The 24,196-nt window shown below is 45.9% G+C and overlaps 1 protein-coding gene across 2 annotated transcripts; it reads right to left on the bottom strand.

Moving 5' to 3' along the window:
• Window positions 1-356: 356 nt before the first annotated feature.
• LHX2 (LIM homeobox 2) lies at window positions 357-23,689 on the bottom strand. Of its 2 annotated transcripts, XM_005146283.3 has the most exons (6): window positions 23,674-23,689; window positions 20,565-20,686; window positions 17,843-18,045; window positions 16,697-17,092; window positions 8,347-8,545; window positions 865-1,152 (listed from the first exon to the last, which is right to left on the bottom strand). In XM_005146283.3, the coding sequence occupies exons 2-6, from the start codon at window positions 20,682-20,684 to the stop codon at window positions 865-867; spliced, it is 1,206 nt and encodes a 401-aa protein (XP_005146340.1). In that variant the 5' UTR covers window positions 20,685-20,686; window positions 23,674-23,689. The 2 variants fall into 2 exon arrangements, with proteins under 2 accessions (XP_005146339.1, XP_005146340.1); XM_005146282.3 differs by lacking the exon at window positions 23,674-23,689 and having other exon boundaries at window positions 357-1,152; window positions 8,347-8,552; window positions 16,710-17,092; window positions 20,565-20,699.
• Between the last annotated feature and the right edge of the window lie 507 nt (window positions 23,690-24,196).

Raw genomic sequence — 24,196 nt, 5'->3', positions numbered from 1 at the left:
CCTCCCCGTTAAATGTCTTGCATAAAAGGAAGACTGTTCTCATAAATGCCAGCTGAAGTCAGATTTGTTTCACACAGCAAAAATTAAGTATAGATTTTCTGTTTGATTTTTAACATTATCTGGTAAGTTCTACCTGCAACTAACAGTTATTTCTCTACGCTGAGAACACCTACACTGTTGCACAAGGTGGACTTCTCACCCATATATGGGAACAGGAGGAATGCACACATCATATTTAGAGTTTATCCTAGGCAGATATTGTGCTTGTAGTGCAGATTTCTAATCTTTTTAAATACAATCAGCCTATCTCGATTGTGACACTAGTGTTAAATGTAACTGCAGCCATTACCAAGTAGTTTCCATAAGTGGTTTTATTACTGGTTAGATTTTACAAATTCTGGTATTCGAACAGACTTCGACCTTAAAATTCTAAAACAACAAAGCAACCAATGAAAGGCTTAGGACTATTCAAAGTAACAAACTCTTAACATTTTTGCCCTGGTTATAAATATACAGAGAGAAAAAGAGAGAAGTGGACATGGAACCCAAAGAATGTAGATAAAACAGTATATAAGGCACATGGCAGTCTTTGAAAATACAGAAGCTTTAGCCAACTTAAATTAATTGCTGTTTCCCTTGCTCAGTCCACAAAACTGTACAGTTACACAAATGTTGTGTTGCAATAGATCTTCCAAGTTATTCTTCAGTCCATACTCCGCAATACCAGAACACTACATTTCCTTCTGTTTTTTTAGGAGAGATCCTAATTGTGGTTAGTCAGTTGCTCAAAGCCTCTATTAAAATACACTTGGAATTTCAGCTAAGAATAATTTCTTTTTTAAAGAAATTATTAAGAAAGAGTCATCAGAAAAGATTCGTAAGAGTCGTCTGTGAAGGACTTCGAGATTCATGAACCTCAAGACTTCCGGGCACTGATGTCAAGACAGATGTCACAGTAGGCATAGTAGGATTAGTCAAGTCCGTTAAAGTAGTGGGAGTGCTGGATGGACTCATGGAGGCATTGGATATTTCTGAGGCAGGACCTGATGGGGTCCCTGCTTGGAGTGTTGAGTCTGAAGTCTTATCCACCCCTGTGTTTTCTTGACGTAAGAGGTTCCGTCTGAATTTGGCTCGAGCATTTTGAAACCAAACCTGAAATAGTTTAATATAACAGGGTAGCATTTAAAGAGCTGCAGCGTTTAAAAAAGCAAAAGCATATTCACAAATTCACCAGTGCTGGAACTGGGGAAGATGTTTTCACTGGTAACATGTTAGAAAAGTAGCCCCAGTCATGAGAAATGTCCTCTGCCTGCCTGCAAAGCATTCTTCTTTCTCTCTCCTACAATCCGGTATAAACAGTCTGCCTGGGACAGGAGTGGACTGAGGATGGAGGAGTTTTTCTGTGCTTAGAAATTTGGCAGCCTCACAAATCCTTAATTTCCCTCAATCCCAGAAGTATTTGTCTGCATTGGGCAGACATCGAGCATCACATGGATATAAAAGAATGAGTTTCAGCACCCTCATATCTCAAGTCCATCTCCCATTGTAGAAGCAGGTGGCACAGACCACAGCACCCTGCCTTTCTGCAGGCCCCGAGAGCTCTTCCAGGAACCTTCTCATCCCTCTGTGTCTGCAATGGTCTCACTTTTCTAAAAGGACTGTCCCTCTTTCCTGCTCTTCTCTTACTCTTCTTTCTCAAATGCTTCAGCTCCATTAATCTAAGCCAGTTTCCCTTTTCAAATGTTTTCAGTACTGGAATGATGTAATGGAAAGAAGCTTCAATGCTATTAAAGACCCACATTGCATTAAAAATTGTAACTTCAGTAGACATCATATTCACATATAGAATTTTTTCCAACATTGCTACTTCTTCCATTATTTGATTATTATCTAAGAGTGAAGGCCAAAAGCTACTACTTCATCTTTCTCAGTTAAATTTCAGTGTTTAGGCCCAAGATAAAAGCTTTCCTCTCTCTGCAGGATTTCTTTAATGATAAAATATCTTTCTGACCTATTTGAAAATAGATAAAATAAAATGGCTTTGTGAACTGGCATGAAACTGACGTACAGCAGATCCCTGTGTTCAACCTGATACATGTTGCTACCAGGCAATTTGACTGCTACAAACTAGCTGAAATTTCACTGTTCTTATTTATCAGAAGGCCTCTGTCAATCTTACGTTCTTTACAATGGACTCAGTCTTGATGCTGCTGTCCTCACTTTGACCTGCTAGAAGGAATAGGACCAAGTCTTTGCATTCCAGATGCAATGAGCCTCATCATCTCTTTATCTGTCAGAGAAAGGAACTGAATGAGTGAAGGGGTCTGCTTCATTGTACAGTATCTCCATCAGATTTCTCCCCTGAGGTCTGTAGAGGGAAACGGAGTGTGTGGAACTCTCGAGACCACACTGACCTGTACAGAAAGTCTGACTTCTAACTGTGAAACAGCACAGCCCTGCCATGGGATCCACTTTAAGTCACTGACAGAGGAGTGATATGTAAGTATGAGCAGCCCTGTGAGGCGTTCTCCTTGCACTCTCTGCGTGCCAGCCATGGGTGGAACTGATGAACATGTCTGATCTGGCTTTTCTCTGACTGATTTTCTTCTCATCTGCGGATGCTCCAGCCCCAAATTGCCCCCAGTGAATACTCCTACTTATTCTCTGGAAAGCTTTCTCCTCCAGCCAAGGGTCTTTCAGGTGCACAGCGTCTCCTTCACACTCTATCCAGGGAATGCCATAAGGAAATAATCCTCAGGCACAAATTCTAGCAGTGGGCATAGGAGCTGCATCCATGGGCCATGCATAAATCGCATCCCTACAGGTCCTCTTCTCTGAAAGCTTGGTCATTTAAAACAGTATGTTGGCATTCCGTTTGTTAAAACAATTTAAAGACTAGTTATCAGTTTCATATATGATAAGAAAACAAGAATCTCCTAAACTAACATGGATAAAAATAGACTTGTGATTTTAAAACACAGTCCACAGTAAATTGGTAAACCCATTAAAGGCCAGTGATGTGTTTCACATTAGGCAAAGCCCAACGTGGTATTTTTGCCTGACACCTTCAGAACCAGCATCCTCTCCCATGACTGTTCATTCAGAGCCATGCAGGAAGGGAAGCATGGGAGGGTTCTGAGCAAGGCAGGCAGCCTCGGTGCAGGAGGTACAGGTGAAGCAAATCTGCTCTGCTTGTTCAAGCCACAAAGTCTCAAGCACCAAGTAGTTAGTAATAGTGAACCCCCCCACCTCCGCAGTTTGGACATTTGTGGGATATTTTTACCTCTCAGTAAGAGATCATTTCTATTTGGCCCACAAAGTAATTTGGGTTTGATGTTTCTAGTATACCTGCCAGTGATTGTAAAAACAATAATGCATATGGAGGTGAAATGGAAATTTAAAGCCTGCCACTGTTGATCTGTATGTGTACCACAGTTATGTAGTGATCAGAACAGGCAAAACCACTGGTCCAGTTGCATATACACATACTTATGCATAATTTCACACTTCTGTTTATTAAAAATACACATTTCTATAAGCAATAATCTCAGATATGAGCAACATTTCCATCCCTGTTCCTCGATTTTCTTGTTTGAAGTGTGTAAAACTGTAGAAGGCACCATAAGTATTCTGTTTATTTACATTGTTCCTAAATATACAACTCTTCCCTTAACCTTAAAAGGGTGATAGACCCAATAGTATTTTTTCTGTTTGCTATTTGAAACATGTAGTATGTAAAGTGAGCAAGACTATTAGTGTTTATGCATTACCCTTCATCTTCCATTAAATATAAAAATCTGTGCTCAGATGCCCTTGCCTATGACCATTCATGCTGCTTTCAGGAGCTGCACATATAATGTGGTTCTCTCTTTAATAGTGGTAATTCATGTAGACACAGAAAATACTACAGTCTTGTATTATTCAAAAATAGAGATTATATGACTACTTTCACTTCCTTCCTCACTGAGATATTGTCAAAGTTAACCAACTAATGATTATAATGCTCTTTAAAATTGCCCAATCATAACTACAGAGTTATTACTGAAAAGGCATCTAAATATTACACTGAACTTCTGAGAATACCTTGTCTTATGATAGAAAGGGATAACACAATTATCTCAACAGTGATATTTGGTTACACATGTACGGTATGAGGGACTTTACATTGAAGAGTAGTGAAGGAATTAAAACTACTGTTGTCTGAGTTGTGGGAATGTGAGCCTGCTGCTCTGTTGCCCCGTGGTTTTACCCAGAGCTGTGCACAGAAGCATGTAGGAGCTGGGAAGCAAGGGCTGCCTATGCATAACAGCAGTAGTGCCGTGTGCTCCCACTCAGGCCCTGCACCTGTAACGGTATTCCAGTAAAGCAAAGAAATAACAATCCAAACATACATAACTGAAAGAATTGTTCCAGAAGGACTTATCTCACATCAATTACACAATCAGGAATCGGGTCTTCAGTACTGAGGAATAAACAAAATCATTGGGAAGTATTTAGTGGTTTGCTGTCCAAATGTATCATCATAAGGCTGAGCTACTTCAAATCAAATGGGATAATATGGACCAAAACTCCTGCTGTAAAATAAAAGCAGCTGCAGGACCCATCACTGCTGCTACCCCATTCTGGCTGACGGGGCTGGATGCTTGTAGCTGGCCAACTCGGCAGCAAGGGGGAATAACATCTACCGCAGTTAAAATACTATACTATCTTTTCAGTGATCTGTGTAACTAGCTCTGTCTCCATCAAGTAAAACAGGAATAAAATAACATCTCCATATGACAGGGAAGGATTGGAAATAAACACACTAAGTATTGTATAAAGATTTGGCTACTGCACTGAATGGGATCATCTAATCACCTTAGATTCTTGTTTGTAACACTCCCATTGTTGCAACTGTTATGTATTAGTTGTATGAATAGCTTGTGCTAGAACAAATATTCACACAGCTACCTGGAGTCATTTATGTTTACTGAATTTTACTAAGCAGCAAGTAGAGAAACAAAAAATAACAGATGTTGCACCACAAAGCAAACTGCCTTCACTCTTTGCACACACATTCTGACTACTCTGCTGTAATTAGTAAACATCCATGCAAAGAGGAAGGGTCAGATGTTTTAGGAACAGAGGCTCAGTGCACTGTGCTAGCCCAAAGCAAATCTTCAGCACAGGGTAGTGCAGGGTACCCATGTGTGACTGTGGAGATCTTCATACTTGTAGGTTACTGGAAACTGAATTAGCCAAGTCCAAACACATGCAGTAATCTTTGTGGGGTTTTCATAGCAACTGTACTGAGGAGCAATTCAAGAAAGACTAGGCAGTGTACATGATACCAGCTGAAAAATAATGCTTTCTGTTCCTAAACTGCTTTTGCCATGGATAATCGCATCCCAGACTCCTGGGAGACAAGTAGATTCCTATAGGCAGCAAACCAGAGCTTCTCAGGGCTACCTACTTCCAACTTCCCTTTCTAAACTCACAAAAGGAAATATCAGTTCCCAGAAGAGGAACATTTATGCCAGTTACTTAGCTCACAATTAGCTAGTCAGTTTAATTATGAATGACAGCTTACAATAACGGGCTGATGTTCCCCAGCTGCAGTACAGGAGGTATATGAATTAAATTACAAATACAAAGCTAAATTGGAATGAAAATCAATAAAAGTAGGGGTTAAAACTTTAAATAGTCTTACTGTGATTCTATTGTGGCTATTTACAGAAAGTGGCCTGCATTACAAAGCCACTGAAGGAAATATAATTTATGAAGCAGTATGTTACATTTCTATGCCATTCCACTTCTGGACATGTGTAGCTAATGACTATAATATAAAGCAAAGATCCTAAAGAATATGGCTAAATTCTCTGCTCATCTACAAAGTACCCCCATTACATGTTATGTGGGACTGCCTATACAGTAAGGGCACTACAGCTGTCTCTAAATCCCTAGGAACTCTGCTACTCGTGTTTAGGAAGTACACTGCTTCCAGAACAAGGAATTTGTTTCTCCTGATCTGCTACCTGGCATTTTCTATCAAAACATATTTGATGAAATATGCAAAGACCACAATCCTCCATCAGCTGAACTGGGATCTGAACATACAGAAAATACAACAGCTTACAAATGTGCCTAATAACAACACAGGGAATGCAGAAGATTCTATACTACTGCCACGTGTGCACGTACGTCTGGGAATCCACACGCCTTTGGTGTGGAAGACAGACTAATGCTAATGATGCCAGTTTAGATCAATAGTGTCAGTGAATTAGCTTGTGTTCAATAAATGACAGAGAGAATGCCAATGTTTCTGGCTCTAAAGAATTAACAAGTGACACTGTTTCAGTAACCAATACCAGGGAGAGTTTTCCCCAGCAAAGAGCAACCCTGAAACTCATATAGGTGAACTTCAGTGTTTGAAAATTTGCCTCTCAATACTGGTTAGAGATAAACCAGTTGGGCACAAAGGTTCTAAAATCAAAAACAAATATGTTTTTTTCATGGCCCAAATTAATTTTCAAACAAAAACTCCAAGAGTATAGAGAGTGCTCGTAACAGACAGGAAAACTCCAGTTACACCAGACAAAGTATCACTCTGAGCCATTGCCTTGAATTGCCTCCAGCAGCTGGGTACAATCCTCACCACCAGCTATTACCTTCCACCACTCTTCAGCTAAAGGAGCTAAATGAGTGTTTAACTGTGAAAGTAAAAGAAGTGAAACACCAAAATGATAAAAAAAGTTTAGTGGAATTGTAAGGGTCTGCCACCAAAAAAGAGGAACCACTAAGCACCTTAAAACTGCATAATGTGGTATGTTTCATACGGAAACAGAAGCAATGAAGAAACTGAAAGAGGAACTGAAGTGTAATGGAGGTGTGGAATCCAATTTTGCAGAGAAGGAAATACATTCTAGAAAGGAAGGAAGAAACAGAGACAGTAACTTGGAAAAAAGGTGGAAGGAAAGAGCCAATAGGTGAAAAAAGAACAGAGATGGAAGTCAAAGCTGGTGTGGAATGAGGAGAGAGAGCACAGAGATGATCAAGAGAAAGAGACTTTCTAGACACTGATCTCATTTCTTAAGGCACTATGTGAGATTTCTCAGACAATTCAGGTGTGAGTACACTGTAATGGACAGAACAGATATTACTGAAGTGTCTAAACTGAGGGTAAAATAAAGAAGTGTCAAAATAAGCATAGACAAATGCACTAAATCACTTCACCCATGTGTGTGGATAAAGGAGAGCTGCTGTAAGAGCTGCAATTTCAAGTGTTAGGATGTGCACTGGGTGTATTGGAGGAACCTGCCACCACCGCAAAGCAACCTCACAAAAACACCCCCAAAAATCCAGCTGTGGAAGATGTAGCCAAGAGAAGTGGTTATCTGTGGATTTTCATTAGTAGTATTTACTGGGAAGCCTGCAAATCTTTTACTCCTTTTTCTATTGGGTGTTAACATTGTAAGGTCTAGAATCCCTCCAGGGAAATCAAATTTTCCCAATATTTTTTATCTATTGCCCTCCACTTGCCTGTGGATTTATGGGAGCTGCCCACGATGCTTCCCCAGGAGCCTGTCTCTCTGCCTACCTGTCTCTATGAAGCTCACACACTATTTTTCTACAATTAAGACCTGTTTAAAAATTTCAGCAATAGATCCCGGCATGCCATGGTTCCTGTACACGCAGATTTATCTCTAGATGTAATTAGTTGGATAAGTTCCCATTAAAACTAACTCCTTGAATCAGAACTATAAATGAAAATGGAGCTGAATCAACTAATATTCTCACCTTTGCTTCCCATGATAGTTCAAATGGAGTGCATATCCATGAAGCAAAAGAAATCCAGCTTTCAGAGAAAAAGTACTTTTAAAATGCAGTCTCCTTTCATTCTAAGTTACTAAACTGTTAGTTGTTAAACTATGAGTTAATCTTTAAAGAAACAAATTTATATGCACATCAATTATGAAAGAAAATATATCCTCCTTGTCCTGATCAAATAAACTTAAACTGCTGACTAAATTCTTATGAAGGTAAACGTTCACAGTAAGTTCTAAATTAAGAGCTCTCTGTATTTACAGGGAACACACTAATTACAATAATTCCCTTTTTCTTACAGCAGACTGGAAGCTAAAACATGCACCAGAATTAACTACAGGAGAACAATCTGAGCACCAAACCTTCTCAACTGCCATTAAAAATGAGACCCCAAGTGAATTGCTTGGATTCTGAAAAGAAATCACTTCTCTCATACTTTCTAGGATTTACCTGAAGCTTCACAGAAGATACGAACAATTAAGAAAAGCTTGGAAATCAGCAAACCCGATGGCGCTTTTCAAGACAAAAGACTGCTTTTCTTACCTGAAGAACTCTTTTGGTCAGGCCAGTTTTCTGAGCTAGCTGTTTCAAGTCCTTGGCATCAGGATTGTGGTTAATAGCAAAGTATGACTTCATTGTCCGCAACTGGTGGTGTTTGAATGATGTCCTCATCCGCTTTGTCTTTTGATTGCTGGGGTATTGCTGGTCTCTATCCAGGTGGTCACCATCGTTTTCATTGCAGCTTAAAGCTTAAAGTAACAAGAGGAAAAAGCATGTAAATACATTGTTCTGTGGCCAACACTGTTTGCAGTCCAAGTGCAGCACTTAAAATAACACACCATGGCATGTATTGTGCTGGTACAAATCCTGCTTGTCTTCCCCTCCATTTCATAGGATCACAGAATCAGAGAATCATTTACATAGGAAAAGACCTTCAAGAACATCAAGTCCAACCATTAACCCAGCACTGCCAAGGCTATCACTAAACTATGACCCTATGCACCACATGTCCGTATCTTACAAATACCTCCAGGGATGGTGAATCCACTGCTTTCCTGGTCACTGTTACAGTGCTTGACAGCCCTTTAGGGGAAGCAATTTTCATAATACCCGGTCTAAAGCTCCCCTAATGCAAGTATCACTTATTACTTGGGAGAAGAGACTGTCCCTCACCTCACTCCAGCCTCCCTTCAGGTAGCGACCGAGAAACCTCCTTTCTCCAGGCTAAACCCCCCCCAGACCTTCAGCCATCTGTGTTCCAGGCCCTTCACCAGCTCCGTTGTCCTTCTCTGGACATGCTCCAGCACCTCAATGCCTGTGTTGTAGCGAGGGGCCCAAAACCAAACACAGTATTCAAGGTGTGGCCTCCTCAGTGCCAAGTACAGGGGGATGGACACTGCTCTGGTCACCCTACTGCTGATACAAGCCATGAAGCTGCTGGCCTTCTTGGCAACCTGCGTGCATTTCTGGCTCATATTTCTGCATCTTCTACATTTCCCTTACAATAACCAACCTGCAAGGACTATGACCTGCCTCTTTATGGCTTTCAAATGTCATGTCTATTTCCTTTCTTCTTCCCTGCATCTCCACACAGCCTTTCCTCCACTTTCTGCTTGTAGGACAGTAGCTGTCCTCAACCCCATAAAGTGTTTAGTGTACTTTATCACTATAAATTGCATTGTAAGGTACAAAGCAAGCTGTACAATACAGTCCACTTAAGTCTCAATGGAAGAGACCAATTAAAATTATAATTATTTCTTCCATCAAACTAAACCCTGTAGAGTAGAAGAGAGACCATTAAATGAAACACCAGAAAAGAAATAAAGTTTGTGGGTACCAGACAGCAAATTATGACTATAATTTGACTAGCTAAAGAAATAAAGCTGCTAACACAATGTATCACTGCCAAATGAAAAAGATCTTTTCCCTTATTTATGTATTTGGATTTCCTTTTTAAAATATAACTATTTGCAAATACTAGTTTGAATGATCAATTCTGTTATAGCCTTTGAAATCATGGAATGACACCGACAGATACATGTGCAAAAATCAACCATAAAGCCTGTAAAGAAGGTCTATGAGCAAGGAACATTACAATAACTATCAAGTAGTGTTAAGTGGTGAGTGCCAAGCAAAATAATATCGTAGACCAAAAGTAGTTTTTAATTTATTTTTGCATAGAGTAAAACATAGAAAAGCTCTTAAAACAACAGGAAGGACCAAGCTTAAATCCAGTAAAAAAAAATCAGGGATATAATTGAAAATTAGCTCTGACAAACTGACATCAATTTGCTTTTTCTGTCTAATATCAATGTAGTTTTAATTGTGAATTATTGGTGAATTTCTTAAGCAGAAAACCAGATTTCAGTTGTCCATTATTGCTGGTTCCTTACAACTAAGTACTTCTCATAGTCATGTCTTTATAGTCTCCCTTTAAATTTATGCCTTCCATCAAAGGTTTTCAGCCCTATTGGAAACATACACACGTTCTGAAAGGCATGCATTAAAAACAGTTTTAAAAATAAATACATAAAAGTCATGTACTCATCAGTAAAAATGCACACAGATTCCATAAGCATCAGGTTTGCAGCATGTCCAGGAACTGCTTTGCAAACTTCAGCTTTACAAACCCTTCTAGAAAGATGCGGCACAGTACAGAGCAAAGATTCAGCTCTAAGACCAAAGCCATGTTTGTTTCATAGACCTAGAAAGTGTCAGAAACCTCAAACTTTTCTGTGTGTTTCTGTACTCCTAAAATTTAAAAAACCCTGTGCTGTGCATAGAAATGTGTGTATGTGCGTGTGTGCGTGCATCTGTGCACATTTGTATCAATCCTTTCCAGACCTAAGCAGCTCTTGCCAGATTCTAGCAGTAAGTATTTCTGCTTGTTTTCCTGCGGCGTGGAAAGACTGGAAGCACCTGAATTTAAAAGGTGTAAGATGCTTAAAAGGAGATAGTAAAAATGTGGCATTAATGGAGCTGGGTGGAATGCAGCAAAACCTTTCCTTTTTTAAGAACTAGTTGCCAAACTGGGGTCATGGCATGTACTCCAGTCTCCTTCACAGCTGCAGTTCCTGATGGAAAGAATACTGTGATGAGTAACTGAAACTATATTGCTCATAGCAAATTCTATTATGGAAATGTAAAAGCAAGCAGTGCTTGGTTTTAAAATGTACTCACAGAATCTTAAGTATTAGTAACAGAAAAGACCTTTGTGTATTATCTGAAATACTTTCAAACCCTCCCAGAAATAACAAGTCAGAGATTTAGGAGGAAACTCATCAAAATATCTGTCTGAAGGATGGAGGTCTGTTCATGTCAATATGCAACAAAACAAGCCCTAAGGCTGCAAGTAGAGGGATTTTAACCAGTTCTATAAAGAATGAGATACATCCAGGATCCAAGGAAATAAAAGTGATTTAAACCCTCCCAGAATGGAATGAGGGTATCAGCTTTCCATCAAGCCCTGATAGAACAACAAACAAGTTACTTCTTGAATTTCTCATAATTTTACCTCCTCATCTGCCAGATAAAAAGAGTAATAAACCAGTAGTAAATAGGTACCACTTTAGACTGGAAAAGAGTGTCTTTTCTATGCAGGAGGTTGTGAAAGCACGCAAGGGTGGCTGCTGCTTCTTGTGTTGTGCGAGTGGTTTGGGTACCCACAGGCATCACCTGGTATGACATAAATATCCCATGTCAGTGCCAATTCCCCTCTTGTATTTGGTTGTGGTGCCTGGCACCACCTCCAAAAGTCGATTCTATCTGGGCTAATACTCTGTGTGTCTCTCACAGAGTCGGAAATGTCTGTGAGCGTTGCAGACCCAGAGATACAGAACAGGCCAAGGGTGTATGCATGGGGATGTTTTAAGAGCTGAGGAGTTTCTGCAAAAGTCCTCCTGCTGGAAGACTAACATTGCACACACCCCTGATGCAACCCTCTGTTTTTCAGGCACTTCTTTCCGGCACCTCTGTGGTGTCCCTGTGTATCTTCTAAAGGAACTGTTGCGCTATCTGTACGTAAGGTTTCCATTCAATTGCAGTATCTAAGGGCTCCTGCTGGGGGTTCAGAAACACAACTGATAAAATTCCAGTTGAATAGAGGAGTCTTACATTAATTAAGGTTTCTTTCTTATTTCATGATAAAACAAATTCTGAAGAGTTAAGTCTCTTTTTTGACCCTAAAACTTTTCCCAAGGCCCTTGTGCCCTTCCCCGGCCCCACATCCAGGCCGTTGCTCTCCTCGTCTCACCAGCCACCAGCTCTTCCAGCCTCCTCCACCAGCATCATGACACAAATGGCCACTCAGCCACAAGATGGTGATGTCCAGGGAGAACATCACTAGAAATTGAGATTAAAACACTGTATTTTGACACTGGTGACCAAAATAGCCTCTGCAGAATACCACATAATACTGCCTCTAAAAATAGCAACAAGAGTGCAAAGCAGGATGTGCTGTTATCCTTGTGACAAACACTGTTTGAAGAAGAAAACTTGGGAGCACTGTTTCACGTTCATCCCCACATGTTGGGATTTGTGGTGAAGCATGTGCTTAATAGTTAGTAGGTCACTAAGCAAATGGCACATGGAGAAGATGGGAAAGAGGAATTTCCTTTGGGGGAACTTTTGCTTTTAGTAGCTTGTGTTTGACATGTTAAATTACCAAAAACAAAAAACAAACTAATCCTGATTCTAAAAGAATGATGAAACGAGACATTTGGTGCATGCATCAGCTCTCCATATTCAGTGGCTCAGGAACATACACCCCTTTCCTTCTGTAACAAGAGACAAGGGGGTGTTTTAACCTCCTGCTGCCTGGAGAGGGAACTTGTGATTAACCAGAACGGGCAGGGGTGCAGCCTGATTTGTTGTCTGCAGGAGATTTAAAGGACTTTGTGGTACCCGCATTCCTGAAGGGGACAAAAGTGAGACAGAGCCCTCTGAATGGTACCTGGGACAAGAAAAGAGAGAGTCTTTCTATCTCGTAGAAAGAGAAGACACTTGGAGAAGGCAGATGCCCAAACTCCTTCCCACAACTGGGATCAAAAGGGGTGAAGCTGTGTCGCTTGGAGCAGAAAGGGAGGTATCCTCACTGCTCCTGGGGCAGCACTGAAAGGAGGATGCCTTTGCCAAGCTCTGGGAGCGACAGACACAGAAAGCGCTGCCTCAACCTTGACATTTTGAGAGTGTTTCTAGGAAAAGGAGGATAAAGCCTGTCCCAAGGAATGCCTGTCTCCTAGGCTGAGCATCACAAGGCCACGAGAGAGGAGAGATGGGACTAGAAACCCTCTTTCCCTCTGGCCTTCCCCATCCGCCTCGCACAAAGACGCTGCGTGTCCCGCCGCCTCCCGGAGCTGCTGCAGGCCCGCCCCGGTGCCTCCAGGGACAGAGCTGCCCGGGCCGGGGACAAAGGGGCCGGAGCGGGGCCGCGCCGAGCACCGGCTGCGCGGGGGGAGCCGGCCGAGAAGGGCTTTTCCCCTCAATTAAGCCAACTGAATGGCACTGAATAGCCGGTGCGAGTGCGCGGTAATTCCCTGAGCGCCGCGATTAACCCGGGCAGCCCCAGCCGGGCCGGGGAAACGGGCTGGCTGCGGGGCCGGGAAACGGGCTCCTCCCGAGGGACCCCAGCTCCACGGCAGCCTCCCAGGGGACGGAGGGAGGGAGCGGGGTTAGGGTCCCGTTCACCCCTCGCGGAGCTGGCACTGTCCCGGCCCTGACCCCAGCCCCCGGGGAGGGGCCGGATGCACCGCGCCGCGGAGCGGGCAGAGGAGAGAACTCTGATTTCTCGCAGGAAATCGCTGCAAACACCTCTCATTAAGCTGCAACTCCCGTTACTCGCTCTGCATCTGTAGTAGCAGGAAAGCTTATTCTAAGATTTTAGTCCCAGGGGAAAGAAGGAGAGAACGAGAGATTCCCTCTCCCAGACTTTCCAGGTTGTTCCCAGTTTTTGTCAGGATACAATCAGCCCCACTCTCTTGCCAAAGCCCGTTTGGAGGCCAGCTCCGGAGGGCCCTGCGGAGCGAACCGAACCAGCGGCCCCCCCGGGGAGGCAAATCCAGCCCGGAGCCGCGGCCACCCGCTCACCGAAAAGCTCCGAGCCTTCCCGCTAGCAAAGGAAGGAAGTCGTTGTTAGTATCGTCCATTGTTTGCACAGATTATGGGTATTTTATCAGCACGTCGTGCCCCAAATCTGTGTCACTTTGGAGGATATTTTAGTGTCTTCATGTTAAAGACAGACCAGATACAAATGAATAAAAAGCAGCCACTGGGGGAGGTTCGGGGTCTAACCACAAAGGGAGTATTCACAATTCTTTACAGGTGCTTCTGTGTTCAGCAAGCTTTCAGCCATTGATTTACTGACCTAAAAAAAGAAAATACCCCATCAAACTCCATTCCAACAAGTGAAAGAAGAAATTATGATCACAGGAACACACTAAAAAAAAAAAGAAGAAAGAAAGAAAAAGAAGTCTTTTTGAAGTTTCTGCATCCTTCTAAGCTATTTTCCACTTGTCAGGCTCTATCCACATCTAAAAGCCATCATCCCCGTGCAAACGGGGTCTCGTTTAAGTAGGAGGGGGGTGGTGGGGGGGAAGAAAAAAGCGCGTCCCATCCGTGTTGCAGATGAATACTTGCTGCAGTTCACGAAATAATTCCAGTCCCTGCTCTGCCGAAGTTTACGGTCCCCCTTTCCCCACCACCTCTGGGTGTAGGTTTATTTACACAAACTATTCTGCAGGAATTAACCAGCAACAGATCCCCTCAAAGGACAATATTGGACCTTTCTGAGAAAGGAATTACAAGTTTCATTAAAAAGAAAAAGAGAAACAGTCCCACTTGTAAACGGTTTCTCTCTAAAAGGCACAAAATCGAAAGCTTTGCAATAATTTATTAGTTTGTGAATTTCCACATCTACGAGCGACTCGGTCGCATTTCCAAGATCAATGGCACTTCTTGTCTTTAAAAATAGTCGATTGTTGGTTTAGTAAATAGGTAGATAAATAGTTTAAGCTCAGAAGCCAAAGGTTCCTCAAGGAAGGTCTCGCAAACTCCAGCTCTAAACACAAATTAAAAGACCAAAAATCGGAGGGCAAATATTTTGGAAACAAATTAGAAAGGACGTGGTTAAAAGCGGTTTGTGTGGGACCCAGGGAACGGGAAAGGCTTTCCCGGGTTCTGCTCCCAGCCAGGACAGAGCCGCGATTCGATTTACAGGTTCTTTGAATCTGAACATCTGCCTTGCACAGGGAGACAGTGGAAGGACAATTAAAATCTAATCCCTCCGAAAAGGAGACGCTTTTAGACGGGCAAGATGCGTATTTTATGTGTGTTTTAAAACTCTACTCTTACTCACGAGAACACCACGTACACCTTTCATCAACCTTCACCACTGGGACCACTACTGATTTTTGCACTACTTCCAAATTACTCAGCAATTAGGTAAACCAATAGTAGCCGGCAGTTTTGTTCCCGACGTGCGTTTCCCTGTTCCAGTTGCGCTCTTTCTCCCTGCCATTTTCAGTGCAAACCGCTTGATTTCGGCGCAATCGTTCCCGGTCCTCGGGCTCTGAACCCCTCATCCCACCCCACCCTGGCTCTGGAGCCCCGGGCAATCACCAGCACAAACCTCCCGGGGTCCCCCCGTGTTCCCCTGGACAAGTGTCGCCGGAGAAGCGGCCATCGGGGCGGCTCAAAACCCGCAGCAAACTTGGCCTTCCCCTAATACCTTCTCCGAGGGAATTAAAATAAATGTTAAAGGCAAATCTGCGCCCTACGGGACACGTCTGAACTTCAGAGATATATAACAACAAACACGCTGAGGACGGCGGATAAGAGCAGCCGGTACCGGAGCAGCACAACGGAGGCAGCAAACGAGTTCTGCCGGGCGGGCGGGCGAGCGCGGCCACCGGGGAGCCGGGGTCCGACGTGACACACACAGCTCACACCTCCCTCCCTGCCCCCCCTCCCACCCCCGCCGCCTGGAGATCTTGTCGCAAAAGCAAGATTTAAGAACGTTGTTTTGTCCAAGCCCGTCTCCGGGCTGCACACGGGGAGCGGCGCTGGCAGAGCAGGCGGCTGCAGCCGTTCTGCTGGGCAGCTACCGGATCAAAAGCAGAGAAAGGATGGGGGGAGTGGGGACGGGGGATTGGAAAGGAGACTGATCGGATTCCTTTGCCTGCAAAATTACAGTGCTGCGGGAGGGAGGGGGGAAGGTTAAACGAGGAAACACAGTGGAAAGTTTGCAGCTCGATGCAGAGAGCCTGAAAGACAGAGCTGCGGCCCTGTTTGCTCCTGTTCTTCTGGCTCCTTGTCCCAGTGGCAGGGTTGTGGGGCTGGGGAGGGGGTGCTGCTGGTGTCCCCATTCTGCCTCGAGTCACATCTGGAGAGCAAAACTCCAGACGAACTTGTCACCGTGTGAGCAGCCCCCAGGCTTCTGCAGACACCTGCTACTGGTACCCCCATCCGGCACCCCCCATCACAGCGAAACAGCCACTTTCTTACTCCCCCCTCCTTTTTCCTCCCAAAACTCTGAGGTACAGGAGCTCAGGACAAGGGCAGAGTAATTCACCCATCAGCAGCCTTTGAGTGTAGCCACTAAAGAAAATTCACAGCTCTCTGAAGTGCTAACTTACAATCTCTGGTTTCCAGATTTTATTTCAGGCTACACTCCCCCTTCTCCCCCTCCTTAACCAGATGACCTTGCTTCAAAACATTTTATTTCCAGCTGAAGTGAAAAATGCTAACATATTAGCTTCTGTAATTGCAGTTTGACAGCACTTGATCTCAATAATTATGCTGCAGCTAAACTATTATTAACGGTTTAAGCTAAAATAAACGGAAATCCCCCTTTGGAAGTGAACAGAAACAAACCATTGGAATTGTTCGGGAGGAAGACTGGGGTCTCGTACCTGCGTTGTAGGCTGCCAGGTCTGCCCCAGGCCCTGGGCTCTTCCTTTTCCTGGGTCTCCCCTTCTGGACAGTCCCCACGCCGTTGTAGTAAGGCAGTCCCAAAGTGTTGGCAGAGCCCGCTCCCAGTGCCGGGCCCTTCCCAGCGGCTACATCCGAGTGGTTGAAGTGCACCTGGTACTCCCCCTGGATGAGAGTCTCGAAATGGAGGCGGCAGTACACCAGATTGTCCTTCATCCCAAAGTGGTCGCCGGTGGTCAGCATCTTGTTGCAAGTGGTGCAAGTGAAGCAATTTAAGTGATATACCAAATCCCTGGCCCTCATGACCATCTCGGAGGCAGAAATCCCCAGGTGACACCTCGCACATCTCTGCACCGAAAACCTCCTGCAAAACAGAACCGACAGAGGAGACGGTGAGAGGCGCACCCCTCCCTCCCCCCCTTGTCGGGTCCGCCCGGAGGGCGGCAGAGGGAGAGGGGCTCTGGGGCCCGGGGCAGCGGCACAAAGCCGGGCCGTTTGTGGAGCACTCCCCGGGCAGTGCCCGGCAGCCGGGCGGGCACCACGGCCAAGACCCCGGGGGACTCCGTCCCATTTCCTGCTTCGGGCCGCAGGTCCTGCCCCTCCCGCTGCCAGCGGAAAAACGCCCTGACCGTCGCCCGCAAATTCCCGCTGGGCCAGGATCGGCCCCGCTCACTGCCGGGCCCCGGCGGGAGCCACTGCCCCCGGGAGAGGAGCCGGCTCCGCGGCCGTGCCCGGCCCCACAGAGGGACACAGGAGGGAAGAACGATCCCTTCCAGGGTGAAGGGCTGCGCGCTCTGCGCTCAGGCCTCGGCCGTCCCGTTCTCTCCGCGGTCCGGCAAGGCTGGGCCGCGGAATCCGGCTCGAAGCCCCCAGTGCCCGCCTGCAGGCGTGGGGAGCTGAGGCCGGACCGTGCCCCCTCCCGAGCACGAGGCCCATCCCCACGCTGAGTTTCCTGCTCCAGTGGGAGGTTTTAGGAGCTCACAGCCCGCCCCGTAGGGACAGTGTACCCACCGCGGTCTCTTTAGGATGGGGTCTGCTCAGTGTGGGGGGCCCTGAGCAGGTCCCTGTCGTCCGTCATCCCCCCCTCCCCGTGGTAGCTGAGGGCAGGCTGTACCTGTAGTAATCCTCCTTGCAGTAAATGCTGCCGTCCTTGCTGAAGCAGGTGAGCTCGGACTCCAGGTTGAGTTTGCATTCACAGCACTTCAGGCAGCGCATGTGCCACTGTTTATCCACAGCCAGGAGGTAATAACGGTCGGAGATTTTCCCCCCGCAGCCGGCGCACAGGGCAGCCCTGTCACTGCTGATGGAAGGCATGGTCTGTTGGGGGAAAACAATTACAGACCGTTAGCAAGAGGGACAAACTCCGGTGTACTGCTGGGTACCCCTCTCCCCTCCCCCCTCCCCGGCTGGGGCCGGGCTTCGTTCTCCGCAGGGGCTGGCAGGGGAGAGGGGCTCAGCGTCCGGAGCTCGGCCCGGGACCCCCACCTTCCTGGGGGCTGGACAAGGGGACCCCCGGGGGGCTACAGAGGCCGTCCGGATCCGGCCACGCATCTCTTCCCTTTATTTTTTCTTGGTGAATTTTGCAGTCCCAGAACAAGGAAAGATGCTGTTCAACAACAGGCGCAATAATCACCGAACAGGGCAAATCACGGATAGTTAGTTTTCAGATTTATTGTTACGGCTCTATTGAGAGTGTCTGAGCGGTCCCTGCTCTGTGCGTGCGTGTTTGCGGAGCGTGTCCGTGTGTGCTGTAAACTCCGAGGGAATGACCACCAGTGTACGGGGCCGGCTCCAAAGGAGCGATGCCCGGTCTGCGCCCCAGGGATCAGTGAGCACAGCCGCGGAGGAGGCGAGCGGTGCAGAACGGTGGAGCGGAAAAACGAAATAGCGGGAAAGGTGTAGGAAAGAAAGCAAGGGGGGGGGGGGGGGATAAAAATCAACACAGCACTTTAGATTATGCCGGGATAAACTTGGAAGCAATAAAACTAAATGTAACCCCTATATAATTTAATAGTTTAGTGTCAAATCGCAATCCAACCGAAACCTTGCAAAAAAACAAATACATACATATTCTCTGTCGATTTCTACCAAAAAAGGAGAGAAAGTATCTGGCGCCGGTTAAGGACACGGATTTCTTTTAGCGGGTACCTCAGGGCAGAGCTGGGGCTCAGAGCAGAGGTAGCTGCTGCCCACCGCGTCCCAAATGCCCCTTCCCTCCCCGCACCATCCGGGCTTGGCCTCGTGCAAGGGGACCCGAGCCATTCCTGCACAGCTGCGACAAACACGCGTTTGTTTTGATGCAGGCCAGGGGCAGAAGTTGCTTGTTTACTTCTACCTCGTCCCGAGCCCGAACGGGCAGAGCTAACGGGGCAGAGCCGAAGGGACCCGAAGGTGCTTTGCCAGCCGGCGCTGGAGCAGTATCAGACTCCGGCCCCGCGGGGACCCCCCGTCCCACAGCTGCCAGGGCTGCGGGTACAGAGAACCGCGGCTGTCCCTACCACGGCTTCTCTCCCGAAGGCACTGACCGAGGTCTGCTTGGGATCCGTTTAGAACCAAAGCAGTTTCCACTTTAAACGAAATACAGTTTTTCTGCTTTGCTTTTCCGGTAACAAAAAAATATTCTGATATCCAGAAATTGAATTTAGGAGCCAGTTTTCCATCTCTCTATTTGTTACATACACATGTGTACGCATATAACTTATATATAGATATATAAAGGTATATATTCCAGGAAAAATAATTTGTTATTACTTAATTGTACAGAGAAATATTAACTTTCCCACAGAAAACCAAAACCGTTTAGATTAGAAATCATGTTCCACCCCTACAGCATAAAGGCTGATTTCCAGCCAGTATTTTGGGTTTAAATATTCTCACTGTCACCATTAAGCAAATTTCTATGTAGAATTAAGAGAAATAACACATACTGATGAAGTTCTAACACCCGAGGACAGATAATCTTTCCTGCATGTGCCCGTATCAGCTCAGAGGATACCATTTAACCAAAGTAAGGGATTATTTCACTTCAGAATTATCATTTTTCAATTACAAAAAAAGTAGCATATATAAAATGTTGCCTCAGTTAACACACTCCAGAAATCTCTTCCACTTTGCCAGCTTAACGCCGGTTAGAAGGATGCATCTTTTGCTTATCTAAATCTATTAATACACAAGCACTACGCATCAGCAGGCACAACATAAAAAGTGGTAAAGTTATAAAGATTTGCATACATCCGCCTCCCTGAACCATATCTTCCAGTTCTGCTCATCAGGGCTGGAAATCCACCGTGCATACACATTACAATTATTTTTAAAAATCGTAATTTAAAGGCACTCCAGTTTATTTCTTATAGGTATAAATGCTATAAAGACTCCCTCAGCGTAGACATCCTACCTGAAAAATAACACGGAATTGCATTCTTTGGTGCTTGTGTTTCCATTCTGCAGACAAAAAATTCACTGTGCCAAAGTGTTATCTGTATAAAAGCATACTTTGCCTCTTCCCTAAAACTTTGGAAGGCCGGACAGGCTGGGGGAAGGGAAGGAGTTCTTGGACTCTACCAAAAGGCTGGTCCCACTTTCTGTTTTCTTGCAAGAGCAATACCGTTCCTTTCACCCGAGCGTTACTATTACTATGCATATTATTAATAATTAACAGTTTCATGCCTTTCCCCACGGTTTAATTTAATCTTTTGGGGTACCTTTTTGCTTAATTTTCTTCTGGTTTAGCATTTTGCGTAGGTTTCCCCCCGATCTGTTATTTCGAGACAGAAGCTGTATCTCTGAGGGGTTATTATGTTTAGGGGTGGAAGGGCTCCCCTTCCCTCGCTTCCTACCGTTTCGGTCTCTCCCCTGTCTATAGCAGAGCTGATGGCCGGTGCTTCGCTCTTGGTTCTCCGATCCATCTCGTCGATGACCCCGTGCATCTCCGAGCCGGACAGACTGTGGAAAAGCATCGCTGAGGAAGCAGAGGAGGAGGCCCCGAGTTGCTGCTGCTGCTGACAGTTGTCGGGGTCCCTGCAGGAGCCCAGAACTTGCATTAACCGGAGCCCTCCCCCATGCATCTAGCACGGTCGCCCCGTCTCTCCTCAGACACCGGGCTTTTCACCCCGGCGCAAGTCTCCGGAGCGCAGGGCAGGCACGAATCCGAGGTTTCAAGGGGATGGGGCGCAGAAAAGGCGGGCGGAGGGGATGAGGGAGAGGGGATAACTGGTGGTGTAAGCTTCGGGGCTCGGGTCTAGTCTGTTGCGCGGCCCCAGCACATCCCTCTAGGAGGCTTCTTCAGTGCAGGGCTCATGGCCCCAGGTGCAGTCCCAGGCTTTATGCTGTGGCCCAGCTGGCAGCAAGCTGGGAAGGTTTACGGTTGGGAGGGATTAATAAATAATAGAAATATAAAAAATTAAACCATCTTCGGTGAGAAATAAATAATAATAATAATAATTGAAAAAATAAAAATAACAACGACAAGCCCCCTACATCGTACTGTGCGAAATTTCGGGGAGGAAAGCGAGGGAGAGGGAGGCTGCAGCAGGCGGAGAGCGGGCTGGTGCTGCAGGGAGGATGGGGCGGATGCCCACCGTACGCACTCACAGTCCAGAGGGCTGGCAGCGGCGGCAGCTCGGGGGCAAAGTTTGCTCCTTCCCCCGCTCCTCCCCCAGCCCGCGGGAGCTCATTGGGAAAAGAAGAAGCCAAGGGGGAAGGAGGAGGCGTTGGACGGGCACCAGGTGGGACGGGCGCTCCGCGGCCCCTCTCCCCGTGACGCGGCGCGGCCCGCGGGGCCCGGGGCGGCTGCCGGCGGGGCGGGGCGGGGCGGGAGCGCAGCGGCGGAGCCGGAGCCACCGCCCGCCGCGGAGCCTGCGAGCGGCGCGTCTGCAGCCCGGGCGCCGCGCGAGGCTCCGCGCCTTTTCTACAGCCCCTCTGACATCATGTCCTGCCCCGCCGCCATTGGCTGCCACCGCGCCCGGGCTCGCCGGCATGTGCTCGCGGCCGGGAGGCGCGGGGCCCGCTCAGCCCCGCTGCACGGTGCGGCCCCCGAGCCCCGATCCCGGGTGTGTGGGGTCCGGCAGCGCTGTCGCATCCTGTGCCCCGCAGCGGTCCGAGTGAGCCGTGCCCAGGGCTGAAGGCTGGAGCGGCGCCCACAGCCGCTCCGCGGAGGGGTTTGCGCTTGCCGCTGGTGACAGCCCGCGACGAGTCTCGCCGTGGAGCAGCAAAGAGGCTACCGGAGGGAAGCCGCCAACGAGGGAGAAGTAACGGGTCAAAAGTTCGTTTATGCTCCGAGAACACGGTATCCCCGATAGGCGTTACTAGTTGAACGCACACAACGACGCCCGTTATGAAAAACATTCACCGTTAGAGCATAAGAGTTTATGTCATTCAAGTTCGTGCAGCCTTCCCCGACGGAGGCTACCCGCTGCCTGTGCTTCCATGCAGGCTGTAGGAAAGCCAGGCCAGAAAGGTCTCTGAACTTGAGGAGAAGCTTCAGGAAGTCTCCAGAGAAGACAAAGAGTACACAGGGAAACGGTTTGTGGTGTCTAAATATTTACCCAGAAGGCGGGTAGTAAGGAAGGACTAATTAGTATTAAAGATGTCAAATATCACACTTCTAATGATGTTAGCAAAGGTAGCACAACGGAAGGTAAATGTGAATGCACATCTGAGACCATGAGACTTGCTACTTAATCCATGACTGCAAATCATCACATCACAAACCGCAAGGTTTGTTTCTGACATAGATTTGCCTTTTACAGGTGCAGTGAAGACAATCTTTGCTACAATTGGAATTACTGTGCTCATATTTGAACTTGGCTGGTTTCACATATTCTGTTCTTGCAATAACCTGGGCTTTTTGTCATTGTTCTCTTCTGTCGGGATGGCTGTGGGTAGTTGAATGTATTTGCATGTCACAAAGGAGAACAAGGTGTCTCCTGCAAAAATGCCCATGAAACAGCCACAAGAGCCCTCAGGTTCCATCCGTACAGGATGCAAATTGGTTTGGCATCTGTTGGCACTACCCAAAAACTGGCTTAAAATCAGACCTTGGAAACAATGTAAGTTCACGTTTCATCCAGACTAGAACTCTGCAATAGAGTTAGTGGAGTGGTAGAGGATTTATCTTGATAAAACGATCTTTCCCTTCCTCCATTAATTTAAAAGACATTTCACATACTGCCTGTGATGGGAGATTTGCTCCAGCAAGAGCTGTGGGGTGTTACTCACTGGGCACCATGCACACCACTGTGGAACACCTGGTGTTCTCCTGACTCACACCACTTGCGTGAGGTACTGTCCTTAGATGTTTTAGTGCCAGTTTAATTCCCTATCCCATACCTGGTTACACACATTTTGCAGTTAGGAAAGGTCATGGACTCATGCACTCTGTGTAACATTGATAATTATCAAAAAGCTTGTATCTATTTAACGGAATTAAAATACAATATTCTACGTAACAGCCTTGCCTAAGTGGCTGGAACCAGTAATACCAATAGCCCTTTAAGAAGGGGTGGCGTGGCCCCTGGTTCACAGGCTATCTCGGATTATCTTCCTAATGGATATACAAACACATGAAGACACCCAACCCTTGCTACCAAAACACAGGGAGAGTAACAGAATGTAAACATAAAGCTGCTAACGTACACACTGACACGTGAATGACATTTACATTGTTCAGAATAAAATCCAGGATATTCTTGAATAATGAGCCACAGAAAAATTGCTATAGCAAAATAACGTTTAGAATCAAGTGAGGATTCATTTGGAATGAGAGGGTTTTTTTCATTAAAAAAATGGTGCAGCTAATAATAAAGTCTTTTAACCTGTATTTTGTTATAGGTGACAGGTGAACAAATCACAGGTCTTGAGTTTCTCTACCCTGCCTCTCTTGGTAACGTCATCTCCAGTACCATCTGCTACCTACCAGCCAAACAGACCAACCACATAATGAGGTACCAGCTTCCACCCAGCTACCGTGACTAAATCAGAACAAAAGACTCAACGCCTCCTTCAACAAAGGAACACAAGTCTAAGCTGTCTTTGCTAATTGCTGGGTTTCAGGTTGTCTGTTACAGATTCTAAGTGAGCTACAAACTTCCATCAAATACTTATAGCTGTTGGATAAAGGTACTAAGAATAAAAGATAAATGGAAGCAAAAGGTAAGAGAGAAGAAAGCTTAGAAAATAAGTAACTACTTATGGTAATTTAAAGGCTGTGGAATAATATAAACATGAAAGACCAGGGGGCAGAGTGATTGATATCTCATATGTTTTCGATGCCCCTACGGTTATTAGACTGCAATATATGGGAACATACAATAAACTATGAATTAAAATGTAATTGTAGCTTCAGGCGTCTTCTTCATTGTCTGCTGTGGTGTTATGTCTTCATGCACCGTGATTGACAAGGTGTAATTAATCATCTTACTCAGTTGTAAATATGGGCACCCTTCACAGTAGGCATCAGGAAGTGTGTACC

The sequence above is a fragment of the Melopsittacus undulatus genome, chromosome 11, assembly GCF_012275295.1.
Source record: "Melopsittacus undulatus isolate bMelUnd1 chromosome 11, bMelUnd1.mat.Z, whole genome shotgun sequence".
Taxonomy (NCBI): domain Eukaryota; kingdom Metazoa; phylum Chordata; class Aves; order Psittaciformes; family Psittaculidae; genus Melopsittacus; species Melopsittacus undulatus.
This window is presented reverse-complemented; position numbering and strand designations above follow the sequence as displayed.